Raw genomic sequence first — 21,510 nt, forward strand, 5'->3', positions numbered from 1 at the left:
TGACCCGTTGTAGCGAGCCGATGCAGCCGCAGCCAACAGAGGGCGCCGCCGACCACTTTTTAAGTCTTAGGAATGACTCGGCCGGGGCGCGAACCACCGACCTCCCAGTCTCAAAGCGGGCGCCTTACCATCTAGGCTACTGAGCTGGTATAACAACCCAATGAGCCGTTTAGGACCCGAAAAAGCCCGTTCCTTTTAGTGAGCCCAGCCGAAGAAGCCGGTTCTCGAAAAACTCTACTGATTTTACTCAACTTCGTTCTACTTCGACATTGACTTCAAAATACCGCATTTAGAACACAACGTCAGAGGAACCTGTGTATTTTTACCTTCATGCACTGTAACTTTGACTTCTTAATTAGCAATTTCGAGCCCTGATTTTTGTGAGCTGGCTAGATTTTCTTGTTCGCGGAAAAGCTCTGGATAGAGCAATTGCGCACACATCCAGTTTAGAGGGAACATTGCGCTGGCTAGATTTTCTTGTGCGCTGAGAATGTGCAGGCAGTGCGCGATTGTGCAGGCAGTGCGCGATTGTGCAGGCAGTGCGCGATTGCGCACGCGCGCAGCTTAGAGGGAACATTGATCCATACCCACATTGGAAGCTTTACAAAAATTTTTACAGCATTTTATCCATGCCAAAGGAGAATCTACAAAATATATATGTACCCTAATTTTCCTGTTTTTGTGCCCAAATGTATGCCCCTACCTACTTTTGTCAAAGTACTGTATTTTCCGCACTATAGGGCGCACCGGGTTATAGGGCGCACCCCCAAAATATAGTTTTTGGTCCTATTTTTGACATACATAAGGCGCACCGGATTATAAGGCGCTACAATGGGAACGTCGACAAAACAGTCAGATGATTCAGTCCAACTGATTACCCCCTTAACATTCCCAAAGCTTGAAAAGAAGCAAATACGTGTCGTAGACACGTGCGGATGCGGTGTCCGTACGATGTCACTCAAATGCATCGTTTCAAATATAATTCGGAGGGTTAAAGTCTTGGGATTCAAAAAATGCCAACCATTCCTTAGTTTCTATTTTCTTTTTCGCTCGCAACTTTACTGTGCATATGACAATAAACACTTGGAATTGAGTTGAATTCACTCAACTCATCACAGCAACATCAAGATCGTTCTAAAACAAGATACCGGGAAAATATAAAGCCGCATAGCTCACCTAAGTTCTCACGTTCAATAATGATACGCAATCATGGTCTTCTTACAACCGTGAGTGAAGTAAATTCAGGAGAGTACCGGTAGAATATTTACAAATACAGACTAATGAAACATGTTTCTTTATGGCGTACTTTAGCAAGCTTGCTACGCCATTGCTAAACTCGGCCGATTGCAGGGTTTGTTTTGGCCATCTAGCCAATCCGAGGCTCCGAATAACTTCAGCCAATAGCGATCGATTTAACGGATGATTGACACATCTTTTTCGGCCAATTGCAGGGTTTGTTTCGGCCCTCTAGCCAATCCGAGGCTCCGAATAACTCCAGCCAATAGCGATCGATTTAACGGATGATTGACACATTGGTTAGCCAATGAAACGCCGGTATATAAATCCCAGCATACACCGCGGACTTGCTACGCCATTGCTAAACTCGGCCGATTGCAGGGTTTGTTTTGGCCATCTAGCCAATCCGAGGCTCCGAATAACTTCAGCCAATAGCGATCGATTTAACGGATGATTGACACATCTTTTTCGGCCAATTGCAGGGTTTGTTTCGGCCCTCTAGCCAATCCGAGGCTCCGAATAACTCCAGCCAATAGCGATCGATTTAGCGGATGATTGACACATTGGTTAGCCAATGAAACGCCGGTATATAAATCCCAGCATACACCGCGGACTTGCTACGCCATTGCTAAACTCGGCCGATTGCAGGGTTTGTTTTGGCCATCTAGCCAATCCGAGGCTCCCAATAACTTAATCCAATAGTGATCGATTCAAATGATGATTGACACATTGGTTAGCCAATGAAACGCCGGTATATAAATCCCAGCATACACCACGGACTACTCCACGTTCGGGGTAAAATCGAGTCGGCGGCTGTTGAGTAAATTGCGAGACCTTGCGAATTTAATATTGAGCCATATATAAGGCGCACTGTATTATAAGGCGCATGGTCAGCTTTTGAAAAAAATAAAGGCTTTTAGGTGCGCCTTAGAGTGCGGAAAATACGGTAGATATAGCACACATATTGCCTTTCTTTCGAATATCACTGTGTTTTTGCCATGTATAGGATATGTTTAATTGAAGTCCCTGATCCGGACTAAATCTTGAATATGATCAGGGGCGTCCGTCCGACTATGGCGGTTAAGGGATCAGTGAGCCGAGGTGTGGAAAATATGGCATTCATTTGAAAATAATATGAAGCTACGATACATTAAACTGCTTTTTTAATAATATTTGCGGGCCTCGAAATCTGTGATTGTATTACATGGCTGGAGACGGCCACATGTTTTGCAGCCTTCTTCATCCTACAGATGGTGGCATGATAGTTTAATTAAGTTAACTTATCCCGGTGGTGCTTTTATCAACATTTAGTCACTTCTATTTAGCTTTCGCAAGGATTTACTGACCTTTTTTCCCCTGTTAACCACCAGGGTTGGGTAGGGTTACTTTAACTGGATTACTTTCAATTACTTTTGGATGACTCCAATACCAAATATGCTAATAAAAGACAAAAAAAACTAAATATGAATAACATGATGACTCACAACACGTGGTAAGCTTTCTCTCCTGGCTTTGATCTCCGGCAAAACCAGGGTTGGGTAGGGTTACTTTAACGTGATTACTTTCAATGACTTTTGGATTACTCCAATACCAAATATGCTAATAAAAGACGAAAGAAACTAAATAGGAATCAAATTATGACTCACAACACGTGGTAAGCTTTCTCTCCTGGCTTTGATCTCTTTGATCTCCGGCAAAACCAGGGTTGGGTAGGGTTACTTTAACTGGATTACTCTCAATTACTTTTGGATTACTCCAATACCAAATATGCTAATAAAAGACAAAAAAAAACTAAATATGAATAACATGATGACTCACAACACGTGGTAAGCTTTCTCTCCTGGCTTTGATCTCCGGCAAAACCAGGGTTGGGTAGGGTTACTTTAACTTGATTACTTTCAATTACTCCAATACCAAATATGCTAATAAAAGACAAAAGAAACTAAAAAGGAATAAAATGATGAATCACAACACGTGGTAAGCTTTCTCTCCTGGCTTTGATCTCTTTGATCTCCGGCAAAACCAGGGTTGGGTAGGGTTACTTTAACTGGATTACTTTCAATGACTTTTGGATGACTCCAATACCAAATATGCTAATAAAAGACAAAAGAAACTAAATATGAATAGAATGATGACTCACAACACATGGTAAGCCTTCTCTCCTGGCTTTGATCTCTTTGATCTCCAGCAAAACTAATCAACCCTGATTACTACACACTGTAACTTTAATTGATGAATAAATGTTCTCATGGCATTGACATGAGTTAATTTGTACTTGAAGCTTTTACAAGCGCTTGATAACTACAGAACATACAATTACAAGGCAAAGAAAGCACTGCAGTTCTCTAAAATCTTACTGTACTGCAGATAAAGTTTGGATGAAATATCAATGTAACAAATCTGTATCCATTATTAATAAAATGCTCCCGTATTCCCAGCTGACAGTGTATACATTCCCTTCGAGGACCAGAGGGAGGAATACATCCAGAATGACTCAACTTTGCTCTTCATAGGGACAGCTATGAACATAGCGTCCAGACCCTGGTCCCTAGATCAGGTAGGAAGAACAAAAAGTACCGTATTTTCTTCACTAGAGGGCACCCCTGATTAGAAGACGCACCAGACTACAACCAATGCGCATTTTATGCACTTATGTTGTGTATTACTGCAACGGTATATATTAGTGCCATAATTGATCAGCCACTGCCTTAGGAATTGACCCCAGGTCTCGGCGGTGAGAGCGCTAAAACCTAATCACTAAACCATTAGTGATACAGTGGAACCTAGGTTCTTGACAATAATCCGTTCCAGAATCCTGTTCGAAAACCGATTTGTTCGATCACCGAAATCATTTTTCCCGTTAAAAATCATGTAAATCGTTTTAATCTGTTCCAACACCCTGAATGTTTACCTTGAATGTTTAACGTAAAGCTAACCGAGGCTAATCGTACGTTCGCGTTATCGTAATCTTCCGTACGAAAGATTACGCTAAAATGAACGTGTAAAAAAAAAATCAGGTCGTTTACAAGTCATTTAGCACCCGGGTCGCCACAACAAGTAGAGAGCGGTTCATTTGAAAGGGGGCTCCGTTCCAACACCCTCTGTTGGGCTCCATTCCAACACCCTGAATGTTTACCTTGAATGTTTAACGTAAACTTAAAGCTAACCCAGGCTAATCGTACGTTCGCGTTATCGTAATCTTCCGTACGAAAGATTACGCTAACATGAACGTGTAAAAATAAAAAAAAAAGGTTAAAGAAAAGAATTATCAATAGGATTTCTTACTTTTGTGGTGGTCAGCAGAAGGCGCTCGCACACCTTCATATTTTGCTATTATTTCTTTCTTAAATGCAATAGTTGTACGCACTACTTTTCTTTTTCACCTGTAGCAACTTTGTTGCTTGCACTGACTTTCTTCAGAGGCATAGTTAGGGACTAAAACACTTGGTACACCTATATAAAAGCAAAAGCAAAAGGAAGCACGTCCACACGCGATAACAGTTGGTCAGGAAAAGAACCATCTACACCCGTACGCCGCTCAACTTGGCACCCTAGCGTACGCACTCACGCATTACCGGCGTTCGAACTCCGATTTTTTTGACCGAATAGCGAAGCAAGAATTTCTCGAAATTTTTGGTCGGACTCCGATTTGTTCGAACTGAGAGGCGTTCGAAAACCGAGGTTCCACTGTACAGGCGACATACCAAGCCATTCAATTTGATGTCATCCCGAGAGACATGAAATAACGCAAAAAAGCACAGCGAGGGAAACAACTCTTTGGTGTATCTGATTGTAACCGCGGTGTATCTGTCCCACCAAAGATCCACATTCACGCTGGACTGGATGATGAGGTTTTTATTACAGTTGCTGCAAATGAATGAGTCACAACACAACACGTAAGCTTCTCTGCTGGCTTTGATCTCGTTGACAGTGCGTTGTTAGACTGCCCAAAACATATCAAAGAGCTTTCTTTACAGTTTACATAAAATACATTTTAGAATATCAACCATCACAATACATTTTTACATCCATTTTAACAAGAAACTTTTAACAAGAGATCGTATAGTGGTTTTTTAACGTTTACAATGAATTCAACATATTTTTCTCCCTGAATTTTAACCAACATCATCCTTTTCATGTATATGAGAAAATCGAAATAATAACAATAACAAGTGTAAAAACGGGAACAATTTACCTGCAATGAGTCACCCAACATATCCACACATGTGGTTAGCACCTCCGCTGGCTTTCAACACTATAAGGGGAATTAGCATTTTAGCACAACATGCTACGTCCGGCAAAACTAACATAGATGGCGACAGAAACAAAACGAAAATAAATACAAACAGCTTGACAACACCAATCACATTCCTGTGCATGTTGAGAGATTTGTCAGCTGTGGTTTTAATGTTTAAAATTAACTTTTTGCGGAGCACCAAAAGATCGTGCCTTACTGTTAGCAGCGCGCTGTAGACTGCCAACAGCATCCGCCTTCCGGTCACAAGATCAAAACCCAAACCAAACCTTACCCCATACCAGCAGGTGGCACTGTTGGACTCATCATTGCAGGACGCTTACACAAAAACTATACGACATATCTCAGCAGGAATTTCAATAAAACAAAAGTTATTATTACACCCGTTACATGATGATGAATCCTACTAATGCCTTTTCGTTTGTCATATGTATCGCTAGTGGTAAAGTGTCGGTACTCTCACAGCTGGTTTCAATTTCCTTTGTACACAATTTTATGTGATTTTGATCAGTGATGTTTTTCAATTAATTATTCACTGCAGAAAAACAGTAGTACACCGTAAAATATCATGTAGTAACGCACCCATTTAAATGCATTTCCGCTGTTTTTTTACGGTATATAAGGCGCACCAGGTTATAAGGCACACTTTCAAATTTCTGGCTTATCTGGGGTTTCTAGATGCGCCTTGTAGTCCGGAAAATGCTGTACTTTTCTTGTCTCATCTCATCTCATTAGCTGCACCGCTTATCCTCAGTAGGGTCGCGGGGGTGCTGGAGCCCATCCCAGCAATCATCGGGCAGTGGGCAGGGGACACCCTGAACTGGTTGCCAGCCAATCGCAGTACTTTTCTTGTGTTAACATAATATCTGAGACATTTTTCAATCTATTTTTTTACTCCTGATAAGTTTGAACCTGGTGTCCTGGAAGCAAGCCTCAACCTGCTCAGTGTCAGCCCTCAGCACAAAAACAATAAGACGAAGGACTACCTGTATCGCAATAACCCAGTCTACATCAGCCGTGTGGTTTCAGCCATGGTGAGGAAAAACCACAAGTCATTAGTGCCACCATCCTTTCTTAATACGTATTCAGAAGCATTGTCCCTCAGTGGCAAAAGGTAAATTTTTGTTTTGTTTTGTTTTATTGTAAAAAAACAATATTAAGGGTTTAGCGCAGCTCATTAGTAAGTATCGAGCCTGGAGGGATGATTTGAGTATGTTAAATCGCTATTAGATGGCAGAAGTGGCTTTTATCAGATCTTTGTCCACACATCATGGGAGCCCCCACTTTGTCGTATTGCTTCCTGTTCTTTGGCAAATGAGAGTGTGTTGTTGGCCCAATGTGGCAATTGTAATTGTAATCCTGTAACTAATTTTTGGTTCTTGGTAAAGTACCTTTTTTCTGTCTGTGGCCCTTAAAAAAGAACTTTCTGACAAAAAAATCTTTACCAAAAAATCAAACGCAGATCAACTGAGAGGGTGACTGCGGGGTACTGAAAGGCAACTGGTCAGGGGACTTCAGCGGCGGTGTCAGTGGAGATAACAGAAACTGGAAGCTACGAAGGTTTAGTGCTTCATATCAGGGTTTCCGGCTAGGTTTTCTAAATGTAGTTTTTGCTTTGTATTACAGTTTTAAAGCCTTTTTTGACTTTCCAGCTAGGGTTTCAAACTAGGGTTAGGGTTTCAGATTAGGGTTTTAAAGCCTTTTAAGGGTTTCCAGCTAGGGTTTTGAACTAAGGTTAGGACTTCATATTTGGTTTTTAAAACCTTTTTTGGGGGTTTCCAGCCAGGGTTTGGAACTGGGGTTTTGGTTTGATTACACTGTTTTGAGATTTTTTGGGGTTTCCAGTTAGGATTTTGAACTAGAGTTTGTGCTTTGTATTATGGTTTTAAATCCTTTTTTGGCTTCCCAGCTAGGGTTTTTAACTAGGTTTAGGGCTTTATATTAGGTTTTAAAGCTTTTTTGGGGGGGTTCCAGCTAGGGTTTGGAACTGGGGTTTTGGTTTGATTACACTGTTTTGAGATATTTTGGGGGGTTTCCAGTTAGGATTTTGAACTAGAGTTTGTGCTTTGTATTGTGGTTTTAAATCTTTTTTTGGCTTCCCAGCTAGGGTTTTAAACTAGGTTTAAGGTTTCATATTAGGGTTTCCAGCTAGGGTTTTGAACTAGGGTTTGGGCTTCATGTTAAGGTTTTAAAGATTTTTAGTGTTTGCAACTCGCGTCTTGAAAATGTTTTGGGCTAGGGTTTTGCAATTTTTGTGGGCATTATATTAGGGTTTTAAAGCCTTTAAGGGTTTACAGCTAGGGTTTTGAACTAAGGTTAGGACTTCATATTAGGTTTTTAAAGCCTTTTTAGGGGGTTTCCAGCCAGGGTTTGGAACTGGGGTTTTGGTTTGATTACACTGTTTTGAGATTTTTTGGGGTTTCCAGTTAGGATTTTGAACTAGAGTTTGTGCTTTGTATTATGGTTTTAAATCCTTTTTTGGCTTCCCAGCTAGGGTTTTTAACTAGGTTTAGGGTTTCAGATTAGGGTTTTAAAGCCTTTTAAGGGTTTCCAGTTTGGGTTTTGAACAAGGATTAGGGCTTCATGATAAGGTTTTAAAGACTTTTTAGTGTTTACAGCTTGCATCTTGAAAATGTTTTGGGCTAAGGTTTTGCAATTTTGGGGGGCTTTATATTAGGGCTTTAAAGCCTCTTTTGGGGGTTTACAGCACAGTTCTTAAAATTAGATTTTGGCCCCCCTTTTTTTTTTTAGGTTTTAAAGCCTTTTAAGGGTTTCCAGCTAGGGTTTTGTACTAGGGTTAGGGCTTCATGTTAAAGTTTTAAAGACTTTTTAGTGTTTACAGCTCACGTCTTGAAAATGTTTTGGGCTAGGGTTTTGCAATTTTTGGGGGCATTATATTAGGGTTTTAAAGCCTTTTTTGGGTTTTAAAATTAGATTTTGGGCCATTTTTTAGGTTTCAATGCCTTGTTTGGTTTCCAGCTATGGCTTTGAACTGGAGTTCTTGATAAGGTTTTAAGGTCCAATTTCATAAACAAAACAGAAAAACACTAATGTTAATTCTTTGTAAAATACAATAAAAAAAATCTGTTTCCTCTCTTTGTGGCCCTTAAAAAAAACCCTAACCCTAACCAAAAATTCTAACACAGATCAACTGCGAGGATGACTGCGGGGTACTGAAAGGCAACTGGTCAGGGGACTTCAGCGGCGGTGTCCATGCATCTGCATGGACAAGCAGTGGAGACATTCTGAGGAGCTGGGCGGAGACCGGCTACAAACCAGTCAAATACGGCCAGTGTTGGGTGTACGGCGCTGTCATGTGCACAGGTGATGACTAACATAGAACTGAATTTGTCATTCAAGAGGATCCGGACTGATTCTTGGTTTTCTTGGTATTGTAACTTCCACTTTTCAGTCATGCGCGTCCTCGGCATTCCTTGTCGCGTCGTCACAAACTTCAACTCTGCTCACGACACCAACGGCAACCTGGTCATAGAGGAATTCTACAGCGAGATGGGAAAGAAGCTGAAACACACCAAAGACTCCATATGGTGAGTTGGGAACTATTGGCCTATTTTGATCAGTGTTGGGCATGTTACTAAAAAAAGACAATTAGTTACAGTTATTAGGTACTTCATTTCATAAGCAATTGGGATACCCCATGAGATTACTGACTCCCAATCAATGTTTCCTGTAATTTTCCTTACGGGTCTGAGCGTTCACACAAAGTCGGTGAGCAGCGCTTGAAACAACAGTGAGCAACCATAATCCCAAGTGTGGCAACTAAGTCATTATCAAACATGTCCAAAACTTGACATCAAGTTACATTTTGCTGAGTTTCCGGCAATGCAAAAACACATTTCACTTTTGAATGAATTGACTCATGTACTATTGCAAAGGTTGTACGGCCTACAAACATCTTTCACAAGATATGCATTTCTTTTTATTTCCTGATATATTTTTTCGCATAATATTAACATTTTGGGGGGCTTATTGAGTCGGTTGTAAGATACAGAACTGTACTTAATCACATTTTTTAGTGGAAGTACAATGTTGGCAACAAGATTTATTTGTATATAATTGGAAATTATTTGAATGCAACACAAACTTTTTCTTCTTTTTTCCGTGGTTTTTTTTTCATCTTTTTTTCAAATTCCTTTAAAAAAAATCGCATTGTGTTTATTTTTTCCGAGCTGTTACTTTTTTCTTTTTGTTACTTTTTTCCTACATTTCTTACTTTTCTTTTTTTCTGGCTTTTTTCTAAACTTTTTTTTCTTTTTTGTTCTATTCCCTCCTTCCTTTAAGTCATTTTGTGCATACTTTTACATAATATTTGGTCATGTTTGGATGAAAGAAGCAAAAACAACCTGAAGAGCCGTTTAGGACCCGAAAGAGCCGGTTCCTTTTAGTGAGCCGAGCCGAAGAAGCCGGTTCCCCGACAAACTCTACTAACTTTACTCAACTTCGTTCTCCTTCGACTCGACTTCAAAATACCGCATTTAGCACACAACGTCAGGGGAACCCGTGTATTTTTACCTTCATGCACTTCAACTTTGACTTAATTTGCTTTTTAATTAGTAATTTTGAGCCCTCATTTTTGTGCGCTGGGAATGTGCGAGCAGTGCGCACGCACGCAGCTTAGAGGGAACACTGCTCCCAATAGTCGCGTGTTAATCCGAAAATAACTGCCAAGTTTTAAATTACCGTATAATACTCATACTGAAGCCGACCCCCTAAGACTGCTTTGAAATAGAAGAAAACATATACACAAACCTGTGGAATCAGTGAAGCCTTCATATTTGTACAAACTTGAGAGCTTGAAATTAACAGAGCTGAGACACACCATATCTGTATTGTCCTAAAACTACTCGAATATTTCCTTCTCCATTTCTGCGTAATGCCCAAGACGTTTTCTCCAGGCATGGTGCATTTGAAAAAATAGTTTTACAAATAAAAGACCAAATTTTAGCTTTCTTTCACCGTAAATTCTGTGCTTACATTTACCATACATTCCCCTTGGTTTGTTGTTCCTGTATATGCTGTCACGTCCTGCACGGTTGTCATGGCGCCCAGCTGGCCCCACCCCTTGACACCGGCTGAGACGCATTGGACTGATTGCTCTTGGAGTACTTAAGCGCGCTCCTTTGTACTGTGTGTTGCTGGAACGTTTGTTAAACCTGGTTAAACTCCGTGAGACTTCTGTTAAAACCTGTTAAATGCCTAGTTCTGTGAGTCTGCCCGTTTTTGATCCTGTTTTGTTTTTGGTCTGATCCGTTTGTTTGTTTTTGACAACTTGTCTTTTGTTTGGATTTGTAATCCACTCCGCGACCATCGATCCCCGGATCGAGTGTGCGCACCCTCCTCATCCTTCCCCCAATAAATTGTGAGTACGTCTACGCGAATGGGTCCTTTTTTCCTGTTTCCCGCTCCGTTTCGTGACATAAGCTACTCTCGTGCCCCACATGTTGCCTACCATTCTCTCCTGGTGACACAGAAACAAATAATGTGTGCATATAAACTGACCTCCTGATTTCAATATTTTATTTATGGTTATAAATATTGCTTAGATGTGAGTTCATCTTTTTCTCTCCCTTTTTCTTTAGCCATGACTTTTTTTCACTTTCTCTCTTCCGCACTCATTTTCTTTCTCTCTCTCTCAGTATCTCACACTCGCTCATTTTCCCTGTCTCTTTCTCCTTCTCTTCTCCCATTCTTTTATTTGCTTTCTCTCCCTTTGTCTCGCTTTCTCCCTTTCTATATCTTACTCTCTTTTTTTGTATCCTTCTTTCTCCTTTTTCTCCCTTCTATATTGTACTCTCTTTATTCCTCTTTCCCTTCTATTTGTTTCTCTTTACTTCTCTGTTTTTTTCCTTTCTCTCACCAACTTTCTTTCGCTATACTGTAATCCACTAGTCCGGCCCCTGAGAGATTATTTTTCTAAAATGTGGCCCCGAGCTAAAATGAGTTTGACACCCCTGGTCTAATGAGTAATGAATTAACAGACTCCTTTGATTGGGGCGGCAGTAGCTCAGGAGGTAGAGCGCTCGTCTTGGGATCAAGGGATCCCAGTTCGAATCCCGGCTCGTCCGTGTTACATGTCGAAGTGTCCTTGGGTAAGACACTGAACCCCTAATACCCCCAATAAGCAGGTTAGCGCCTTACATGGCTGCAAGGCTGCTATTGGGAAATGTGGATCACATTGTAAAGCGCTTTGGGAAGTCATTGAATTGATAAGCGCTAGATAAATGCAGATCATTTCATTTCATTTATTCCAAACAGGAACTTTCATGTGTGGGTGGAGTGTTGGATGACTCGGAGGGATTTAAGTGGCGACATGGACGGCTGGCAAACTTTGGATCCCACCCCGCAGCAGAGGAGCAGAGGTTAGCAAACCATAACTTAAGTCGAGACTGAAACCTAGCAAGGGCAGTATGGAGGACCAATCCTGCCATATGTAGGAATAAACGTACCTCCAATTACATGCCATATAAACAGTGTTCTCGTTTGCCCGCGTCCCCGCGTCCTAGACGCATTATTTTTGCTGGGGACGCATTGTGTCAAATCAGCGTGCGTCCCCGGGACGCAACTTTATTGACACAAAATTGTCATTTTTACCCGATTACATTTTTTTTCAAACAAAGATTTACCGCACTCCAAACTTTTCGTCAGGCAGATCCGCCATTGTTGTTTTGGTCTCGCGGTTCGAGTTTTCGTCTGCACGCCGATCTCGGCAAACGAGATCTCGTTGTTTGGAGATGACCTCATTGTTGTGGTGCTTGTCGTGGAGTGAAGGTTATGTATGCCTCCGAAAAAAGTTAGTTTTATGTGAAAATCAACACAAAATTGGTAATTTCTTCAGTGTCAGTAACAAGTCGAAACATAATGCAGAAAGTGATAACAACGGCAATAATTCCGGCACGAATAAACGGCGGAGAAATTCTTCAGGAGGTCACGAAGGCAAGGAAAACACGTGTGTTGAAGCCATCGATTCGACGAAAGAAAATAAACAAAAGAATACTCCTAGCAAGGACTCAACAGCCAAAATGGACTCAATTATATTCCTGGTTACGCTATGAGGAGGATGATAATGGATTGGACCTTGAGAAGGCATTACAACTGTAGCGTGACAGCAAACCACGAAGAATATATGAACTGAAAAATTCTGAAGTGATAACTTGCTTTGTATTTTCAATTAACTGTGATGATTAAAACTGCACGAATATATGGACTAATATTTCAGCAATATTATTTAGTAGTGTGCAAAATTGTTGTGAACTGAAAAATCTTGAAGTCATAACTGATTTGTATTACCAATAAACTGTGATGATTAAAACGGAATGAATATATAGATTTATAATATGTATTTGACACCGATTTACAATTTCAACCTCGATAAGACTACATTTTGGGGACCAATGTGCTTGCGTGGGTTTCCTCCGGGGGCTCCGGTTTCCTCCCACATTCCAAAGCCATGCATTTCAGGTGAATTGGCCGGTCCAAATTGTCCCTAGGTATGAATGAGCGAGCAAGTTGTCTGTCCCTGTGTGCTCTGCGATTGGCTGGAAACCAGTTCAGGGTGTCCCCTGCCCACTGCCCGATGATTGCTGGGATGGGCTCCAGCACCTCCGCGACCCTACTGAGGATAAGCGGTGCAGCTAATGTGATGAGATGAGATCCCTACATTTGGCAGCCATATTGCACTGTGCTCTCTTGACGCATCTTGTCTCTCTTCAAATCCTCTCCAGGTGTTTTCTGCTGCGGGCCGGCTCCCGTCAAGGCCATCAAGGAGCGCCGCGTCGACCTCATTTACGACATTCCTTTTGTGTACGCCGAAGTCAACGCCGACGTGCACACGTGCGTAGTGAGCCAAGGTCGCGTGGTGAGCCGCAGTGTGGACACCGAAAGAGTGGGACCGCTCATCTGCACCAAAGTGGTGGGCTCCCCCCGCTTGCACAACATCACCGGGGACTACAAAAATATCAAAAGTATGAAAAGGGGTTCTTGTGCCTGTTTATCGTAAAACATAATCGATTTTGTTTTGTTTAGCTCCGAATGAATATTCATACGTTTTTAGTTGAGTACACACTCAATATAAGGAGAGAAGACATCTAGATTTTGAGCTTGCAAGGAGAACAGGGGCGAGCTAGAACTTCAATAAGAAAATTCCAACCTGTTCTAATAGCCCTCCCAAGACATGTTGTGCAATTGCGCACTGCCCGCACATTCTCAGCGCACAAGAAAATCTATCCAGCGCAATGTTCCCTCTAAGTTGCGTGTGTGCACAATTGCGCACTACCCAGAGCTTATCCGCGCACAAGAAAATCTAGCCAGCTCACAAAAATCAGAGCTCGAGATTGCTAATTAAGAAGCGAATTAAGTCAAAGTTACAGTGCATGAAGGTAAAAAATGCGGTATTTTGAAGTCAAGGTCGAAGTAGAACAAAGTTGAGTAAAGTCAGTAGAGTTTTTCGAGAACCGGCTTCTTCGGCTCGGCTCACTCAAAGGAACCGGCTCTTTTGGGTCCTAAACGGCTCTTCAGGTTGTTTTTGCTTCTTTCATTCCTATATGACCAAATATTATGTAAAATTATACACAACATGACTTAAAGGAAGGGGGGAATAGAACAAAAAAAGAAAAAATACCAAAATGAAAAAGTAGTGAAAAGCGGACAAAAAAATAAACAAAAAGAAGAAAAAAAAGAAGGAAAAATTCAGAAAAAAAAGCCCGAAAAAAAGAAAAGAAAGAAACAAAGGAAAAAAGTAAATAGAGAACAAAAAGGAAAAAAAAACACAACGAGATTTTTTTGAAAGGAATATAACAAAAGTAGAAAAAAAAAACGAAAAAAGAAGAAAAAGTTTGTGTTGCATTCAAATAATTTCCAATTATATCAAGTCAATCTTGTTGCCAACATTGTACTTCCACTAAAAAATGTGATTAAGTACAGTTCTGTATCTTACAACCGACTAAATGAGCCCCCAAAAATGTTAATATTATGCGACAAAATATATCAGAAAATAAAAAGAAATGTAAATCTTGTGAAAGAATTGTAAAAACAAATGACGTTTTAAGGGCCCTGCAACCTTAGCAATCGTACATGAGTCAATTCATTCAAAAGAGAAAAATAATTTTGCATTGCCGGAAAATGTAACTTGATGTCAAGTTTTGGACATGTTTGATGATTAATTATCTTGCCACACTTGGGATTATGGTTGCTCACTGTTGTTTCAAGCGTTGCTCACCGACTTTGTGTGAACGCTCAGACCCGTAAGGAAAATGACAGGGAACATTGCCCTCAAGTGTTTACTTTTTAATGCTCTCTCTTTGATTGAAAACACAAAAAACATGAACGTGTACGCAAAATATAGGGTTGAATTAAATCAAGAATTTCTCATTTTATAACCTCGGTTTTGGCACCGTAATCATGTTTTTCTTCCAAAACAGGCCCCTCTTCTACACTCACTTCAAACCGCTCTGATAGTTCCACCACGAGGCGAGGCACAAGTAAGAACAACCACCATCCTAAAATATTTCTACCGTGGTAACGTTTCAAAAAATTCAATATCACATAGTCAATAGCTTGGTTTCCTTACAGGCAAGTTGGCTGCCGTTCTGATGCTGGATAAACGTCCCGTGGCCGGCGCCGTCATTCGCTTCACCTTGAAGGTCATCAACAGGCAGCGCGTAGCCAAGAGGATGAAAGTCCACCTCAATGCGCAGATCAAAGAGTACAATAGCAGCCCTGCGGACACATTTTGGGAAAACCATTGCATCGTAGAACTGGGCCCCTTGGAAGGTAGGTCACTTTTAAGGGCTATAATCAGTGATTAACTGATTGAGGAGAACAGTAGTCAAATCAAACTTTTTATATACAGCGGAACCTCGGTTCTCGACCATAATCCGTTCCAGAACCCTGTTGGAAAACCGATTTGTTCGATCACCGAAATCATTTTTCCCATTAAAAATAATGTACCGTATTTTCCGCACTATAAGGCGCACCGGGTTATAGGGCGCACCCCGAAAAAATAGTTTTTGGTCCTATTTTTGACATACATAAGGCGCACTGGATTATAAGGCGCTACAATGAGAACGTGGACAAAACAGTCAGATAGTTCAGTCCAACTTATTACCCCCTTAACATTCCCAAAGCTTGCAAAGACGCAAATACGTGTCTCAGACATGTACGGAAACAGTGTCTGTACGATGTCACTCAAATGCATCGTTCCATCATTCGGAAGGTTCAAGTCTTGGGATTCAAGAAATGCCAAACATTCCTTAGTTTCTATTTTCTTTTTCGCTCGCAACTTTACTGTGCAAATGACAATAAACACTTGGAATTGAGTTTAATTTAAAAATAGACACTCCATTCCATCCATTATCTGCACCGCTTATCACAGAAACATCGAGTTCAGTCTGAAACAAGATACAGGGATAATATATAGCCGGAGTAGCTCACAGAAGTCATTGTGTTCATAATAATGTGCAGCCAATGTCCTCTTATATCCGTGAGTGCAGTAAATCCAGGAGAATAAAGTATTTACAAATACAGTATAGTAAAAAATGCTTTCTGTATGCAGTCAACCACGTGCTATACACATTCTTTTTCGGCCAATTGCAGGCTTTGTTTTGCCGTTCAAGCCAATGCCAGCCTGTAAATGATAAAAAGGATCCACCCCTTGACCTCCGAATAACTTTAGCCAATAGTGATCGACTCAAATGATGATTGACACATTGGTTAGCCAATGAAATGCCGGTAAATAAATTCCAGCATACACCGCGGACTACTTGGCGTTCGGGGGGAAATCTAGCCGGCGGCTGCAAGTTAGTTGGAAGACTTTGCGACTTAATGTTGATCCATAAATAAGGCGCACTGTATTATAAGGCGCATGGTCAGCTTTTGAAAAAAATAAAGGCTTTTAGGTGCGCCCTATAGTGCGGAAAATACGGTAAGACCTTTTAATCCGTTCCAACACCCTGAATGTTTACCTTGAATGTTCAACGTAAACATAAAGCTAACCCAGGCTAATCGCACATTTGCGTTATCGTAATCTTCCGTACGAAAGATTATGCTAACATGAACGTGTAAAAATAAAAAAAAAGGATAAAGAAAAGAATTATGTATAGGATTTCTTACCTTTGTGGTGGTCAGCAGAAGGCGCAGGCAAGATCAGACACTGGCACACCTCCTTCATATTTTGCTATTATTTCTTTCTTAAATGCTATAGTTGTACGCACTACTTTTCTTTTTTCACCCGTAGCAACTTTGCTGCTTGCACTGACTTTCTTCGGAGGCATAATTAGAGGCTAAAACACCCGTACGCCGCTCCGCATGGCACCCTAGAGTACGCACTCCCGCATTACCGGCGTTCGAACTCCGTTTTTTCGACCGAACAGCGAAGCAAGAATATCTCAAAATTTTTGGTCGGACTCCGATTTGTTCGAACTGAGAGGCGTTCGAAAACCGAGGTTCCACTGTATTTGCGGACTGATGGACTTTATAGTCTGTTAGTTGTCAAATGCACATCACTGGTTTACAGTATTTTATATTGAATACGGAATACTGTCTCACCTAATTGTGTCTTTTGTGTTTGCAGTGAAATGTCTCAGGCAGCAAATTCTCCCGGGCCAGTACGAAGACGCGGTCGGGGAGGACGTTGTTAATCTGGCGGCGGTGCTCGACGATACGGCCACTCACGAGCGAGTACTGGCAGCGGAGGAGTTCAATGTGGCCACTCCGGAGCTCCTCATTCAGGTACTTTTACCGGTAATATTTCCTCCGAGCTGTAGTTTTCAACGCTGCTTCTCCTCAGATTGAAGACGAGGAAAAGTTGGTTCTGAACCGGCAGCAGAGCGCTAGCGTGACCTTTATGAACCCCTTTTCGCATCCCGTAAGCGGTGTGCTGAGCCTTTGCGGTGCCGGCCTCATCCAAGGCCACGCCTACTTCCGGTAAGTCATCTATTTATAAACTTCTATATCTATCAACCATGGTCATATCCCTCAAGAGGGGTGACCGACAGCAAGACACACACATACAATAACAAAGAAAATAAAAGGGAAATAAATAACAACAACAAAAAAACAACACACAAATATTTTTTGGACCATGGCCAACCCAATTGCCCAAACACCCAAACAAGTTAGGCACCTCGGCACCTAAGTCGGTCATGCTTTCGTCCCTCCAGATGAAACGGGACACCAGAAAGCGGCCATGTGACTCGGGTCAGGGTGACACAACTTTCACTGGTTTACCCCTGCCGCATCATACGGGTGCCCAGCCCATCCTTAAGAACGCGTCCAAAATCCCACTATCCTTTCTCAACACCTCTCCACTCCTTCCTATCACCAACAAGAAAGAGGAGATCGGAAAGATGATGACTAAAAGGAAGGTTGATAGGTTAGGCTTGAGTGACACTTCAATATACAGTGGAACCTCGGTTCTCGACCATAATCCGTTCCATTTCTTTGTACGAAAACCGATTTGTACGATCACTGAAGCTGTTTTTTCCCATTAAAAGTAATGTAAAATTGTTTTAATCCGTTCCAACACCCTGAATGTTTATCTTGAATATTCAACGTAAAGCTAACCCAGGCTAATCGTACGTTCGCGTTAGCGTAATCTTCCGTACGAAAGATTACGCTAACATGAACGTGTAAAAATGAAAAAATCAGGTCGTTTACACGTCATTTAGCACCCGGGTCTCCACAACAAGTGGTGAGCGGTTAAAGGATAAAGAAAAGACTTATGAATAGGATTTCTTACCGGTCGGCAGAAGCCATGCTGTATTCCTGAAAGAAGGGAAACTCGCACACCTCCTTCATATTTTGCTATTAATTCTTTCTTAAATGCAATAGTTGTACGCACTACTCCTCTTTTTTCACCTGTAGCAACTTTGCTGCTTGCACTAACCTTCTTCCGAGGCATAATTAGGGGTTAAAAGACTCCCTTCACCGCTTTTGAAAAACAAAAACAGAAAAGGAGTGCGCATTGCCGTGACAACAGTTCTTCTCGAAGGGTGGGGGCAAACTACACTCGTAGCCGCTCAGCATCGCCCCTAGCGTACCGGCGCTCGAACTCCGATTTTTTGAACGAAAAGCGAAGCAAGAATTTCTCGAAATTTTGGGTCGAGAACCGATTTGTTCGAACTAAGAGGCGTTCGAAAACCGAGGTTCCACTGTAGATATATAAAATCGTACTCTACAGTGTTCTTGTTTGCCCGCGTCCCTGCGTCCTAGATGCATCATTTTTGCTGGGGACGCATCGTCTCAAATCGACGTGCGTCCCCGGGATGCAACTTTTTTGACACAAAATTGTCATTATTACCGGATTACTTTTTTTTTAACAAAGATTTACCGCACTCCAAACTTTTCGTCAGGCAAATCAGCCATTGTTGTTTTGGTCTAGCGCCGATCTCGGCAAACGAGATCTTGTTGCTTCGAGATGACGTCATTGTTTTGGTGGTTGTCGAGTGAAAGAGAAGTGTGCCTCCGTAAAAACAGTTGGTATTAGGTGCAAATCAACAAAAAATTGGTCATTTCTTCAGTGTCGGTAATAAGTGGAAACATAATGCAGAAAGTGGTAACAACGGCAATAATTCCGGCACGAAAAAACGGCGGAGAAATTCTTCAGAAGATTGCGGAGGCAAGGAAAACACGTGTTTTGAAGCGGACGATTCGACGAAAGAAAATAAACAAAAGAATACTAGCAAGAAAATTACTTTTCTGCCAAAATGGACTCAATTATATTCCTGGTTACGCTATGAGGAGGATGATAATAGAGGCTACATGTTCTGTGATGCGTGCACCCAGCGTGACAAAAAAACTGGATTGCTGGTTTGCAATACAAACTTTCAGAAAAGCACATTGGATCGGCACCACGACAATAAAAACCACAAATTAGCTATGGAAATTCCGTTGCTGCAATCGGACCTTGAGAAGTCATTACAACTGTGGCGGGACAGCAAACCACGAAGAATATATGAACTGAAAAATCTGAAGCGATTAAAACTGTTGTGGAAAATAGACTTCCATTTGTAGAATAGAGTTGCATACATTTAGAAATGTAGAAAGACTTGCTTACAGTAGTGAGGGAATGTTGACATCATTTCGAGAAGATCCTTGGCAAGACAGTTGAGTTTCCCTAAAAGGGCATGAGACCTGCAAGGTCCCTCTGTGCAAGGTCCCTCTGAGCAAACTGAGGCGAACAACATGTCCTAATAAGGGTACGACAACATCTTCCTTGTTGAGACGTCAGATCTCCGCCGCCTCTTGGGTTGTACTCAAATTGAAGCTATAAAAGCATTGTTATGTCTGGAGTTCTCTGAGTTCTTTGGGATGACGAAATAAAGAGCTCCCCCTCATGGCAAGCCTCGGTGTACTTGATTAAATCACGTAAGAAGACTTAAAAGATATCGAACCTGCATTTTCTCCTACCAAACTGCATGAATATATAGACTAATATTTCAGCAATATTATTTTGTTTCATGTACAATATTTTTGTGAACTGAAAAATCTGAAGTGATAACTGATTTGTATTACCAATAAACTGTGATGATTAAAACGGAATGAATATATAGATTTTTATTATATATTTGTCGCCGATTTACAATTTCAACCTGGATAAGACTAATTTTTGGGGACCCATAGATCTCTGTAGGGACCCATAGATTTTTGAGCATACGAGTACCTGGGAACCATCACTTTTCACAGGTAAAATGAACACTGCTCTATTGTAATTTATTATTTATTGTATTTTAATTTGTATGGCAACAAAAATGTATAGTTAAATTACAGGAGCTGTATGGAATTTGGAACTTTTGTACTTAGGGCCGCCTCTTCTGACTTTGGTCATCATTGCAACCTCTATCAAGCTCGTTCATGATGCTCTTGCAAGTACGTGGAGGTGCATGTTGACAGTATATGTTAAGGCATATTTTTTTGAAATGTTGTAGGATGTTTCCGCTGCGTCCTGGAGGAAGCGGAACCCATAAGATTGCTTTTGTCCCTCGTATGACGGGAAAGAAGATGCTTCAGGCCTCGCTGACCCTCTCCAACAGGACCACCGTCAGAGGATTCAAAATGGTTTCCGTCCAACGTTCTTAGAACATCAGTTCTGACCAATGTTCTCTGTCATTTTCCTTACGGGTCTGAGCGTTCACACCAAGTCGGTGAGCAACGCTTGAAACAACAGTGAGCAACGGCAATCCCAAGTGTGGCAACTAATCCATTACATGTCCAAAACTTGACATCACGTTACATTTTGCTGAGTTTCCTGGTATCTTTTGTCACATAATACTAACATTTTTGGGGGCTTATTGAGTCGGTTGCACGATACACAACTGTATTTAATCAATTCTTTTAGTGGAAGTACAATGTTGGCAACAAGATTGACTTGATATCATTGGAAATTATTTGAATGCAACACAAACTTTTTCTCCTTTTCCCTGTTTTTTTTCTGTTTTTTTTTTAATTCCTTTGAAAAAATCTTAGTGTGTTGATTTTTTTCCTAGCTGTTACTTTTTTCTTTTTGTTCTCTATTTACTTTTTTTCCTTTGTTTGTTTCTTTTCTTTTTTTCTTGCTTTTTTCTGAATTTTTTCTTCTTTTTTCTCTTCCTTTTGTTTCTTTTTTTCTCAGCTTTTCACTACTTTTTCATTTCAGTATTTTTTCTTTTTCGTTCTATTTCCCCTTCTTCCTTTAAGTCATTTTGTGCACAATTTTACATAATATTTGGTCATGTAGGGATTAAAGAAGCAAAAACAACCTGAAGAGCCGTTTAGGACCCGAAAGAGCCGGTTCCTTTAAGTGAGCCGAGCCGAAGAAGCTGGTTCTCGAAAAACTCTACTGACTTTACTCAACTTCGTTCTGCTTCGACATTGACTTCCAAATACCGCATTTAGGACACAGCGTCAGGGGGAACCCGTGTATTTTTACCTTCATGCACTGTAACTTTGACTTAATTGGCTTCTTAATTAGCAATTTGGAGCCCTGATTTTTGTGAGCTGGCTAGATTTTCTTGTGCACGAAAAAG

At 41.1% G+C, this 21,510-nt stretch overlaps 1 protein-coding gene across 1 annotated transcript in view; it reads left to right on the forward strand.

Moving 5' to 3' along the window:
- Nucleotides 1-20,717, forward strand: part of tgm5l (transglutaminase 5, like) — a 34,618-nt gene extending 13,901 nt beyond the window's left edge. The window contains exons 4-14 of the mRNA XM_088339039.1: nucleotides 3,675-3,793; nucleotides 6,397-6,525; nucleotides 8,638-8,815; nucleotides 8,904-9,039; nucleotides 11,768-11,871; nucleotides 13,234-13,473; nucleotides 14,929-14,988; nucleotides 15,080-15,280; nucleotides 17,079-17,236; nucleotides 17,295-17,431; nucleotides 20,434-20,717. Coding sequence (XP_088195165.1) covers nucleotides 3,675-3,793; nucleotides 6,397-6,525; nucleotides 8,638-8,815; nucleotides 8,904-9,039; nucleotides 11,768-11,871; nucleotides 13,234-13,473; nucleotides 14,929-14,988; nucleotides 15,080-15,280; nucleotides 17,079-17,236; nucleotides 17,295-17,431; nucleotides 20,434-20,584 — 1,613 coding nt within the window. The 3' untranslated portion in view covers nucleotides 20,585-20,717. The remainder of the gene's footprint in view (nucleotides 1-3,674; nucleotides 3,794-6,396; nucleotides 6,526-8,637; nucleotides 8,816-8,903; nucleotides 9,040-11,767; nucleotides 11,872-13,233; nucleotides 13,474-14,928; nucleotides 14,989-15,079; nucleotides 15,281-17,078; nucleotides 17,237-17,294; nucleotides 17,432-20,433) is intronic.
- Nucleotides 20,718-21,510: the final 793 nt, after the last annotated feature.

The sequence above is a fragment of the Urocampus carinirostris genome, chromosome 6, assembly GCF_059441175.1.
Source record: "Urocampus carinirostris isolate Australia breed hairy pipefish chromosome 6, RoL_Ucar_1.0, whole genome shotgun sequence".
Taxonomy (NCBI): domain Eukaryota; kingdom Metazoa; phylum Chordata; class Actinopteri; order Syngnathiformes; family Syngnathidae; genus Urocampus; species Urocampus carinirostris.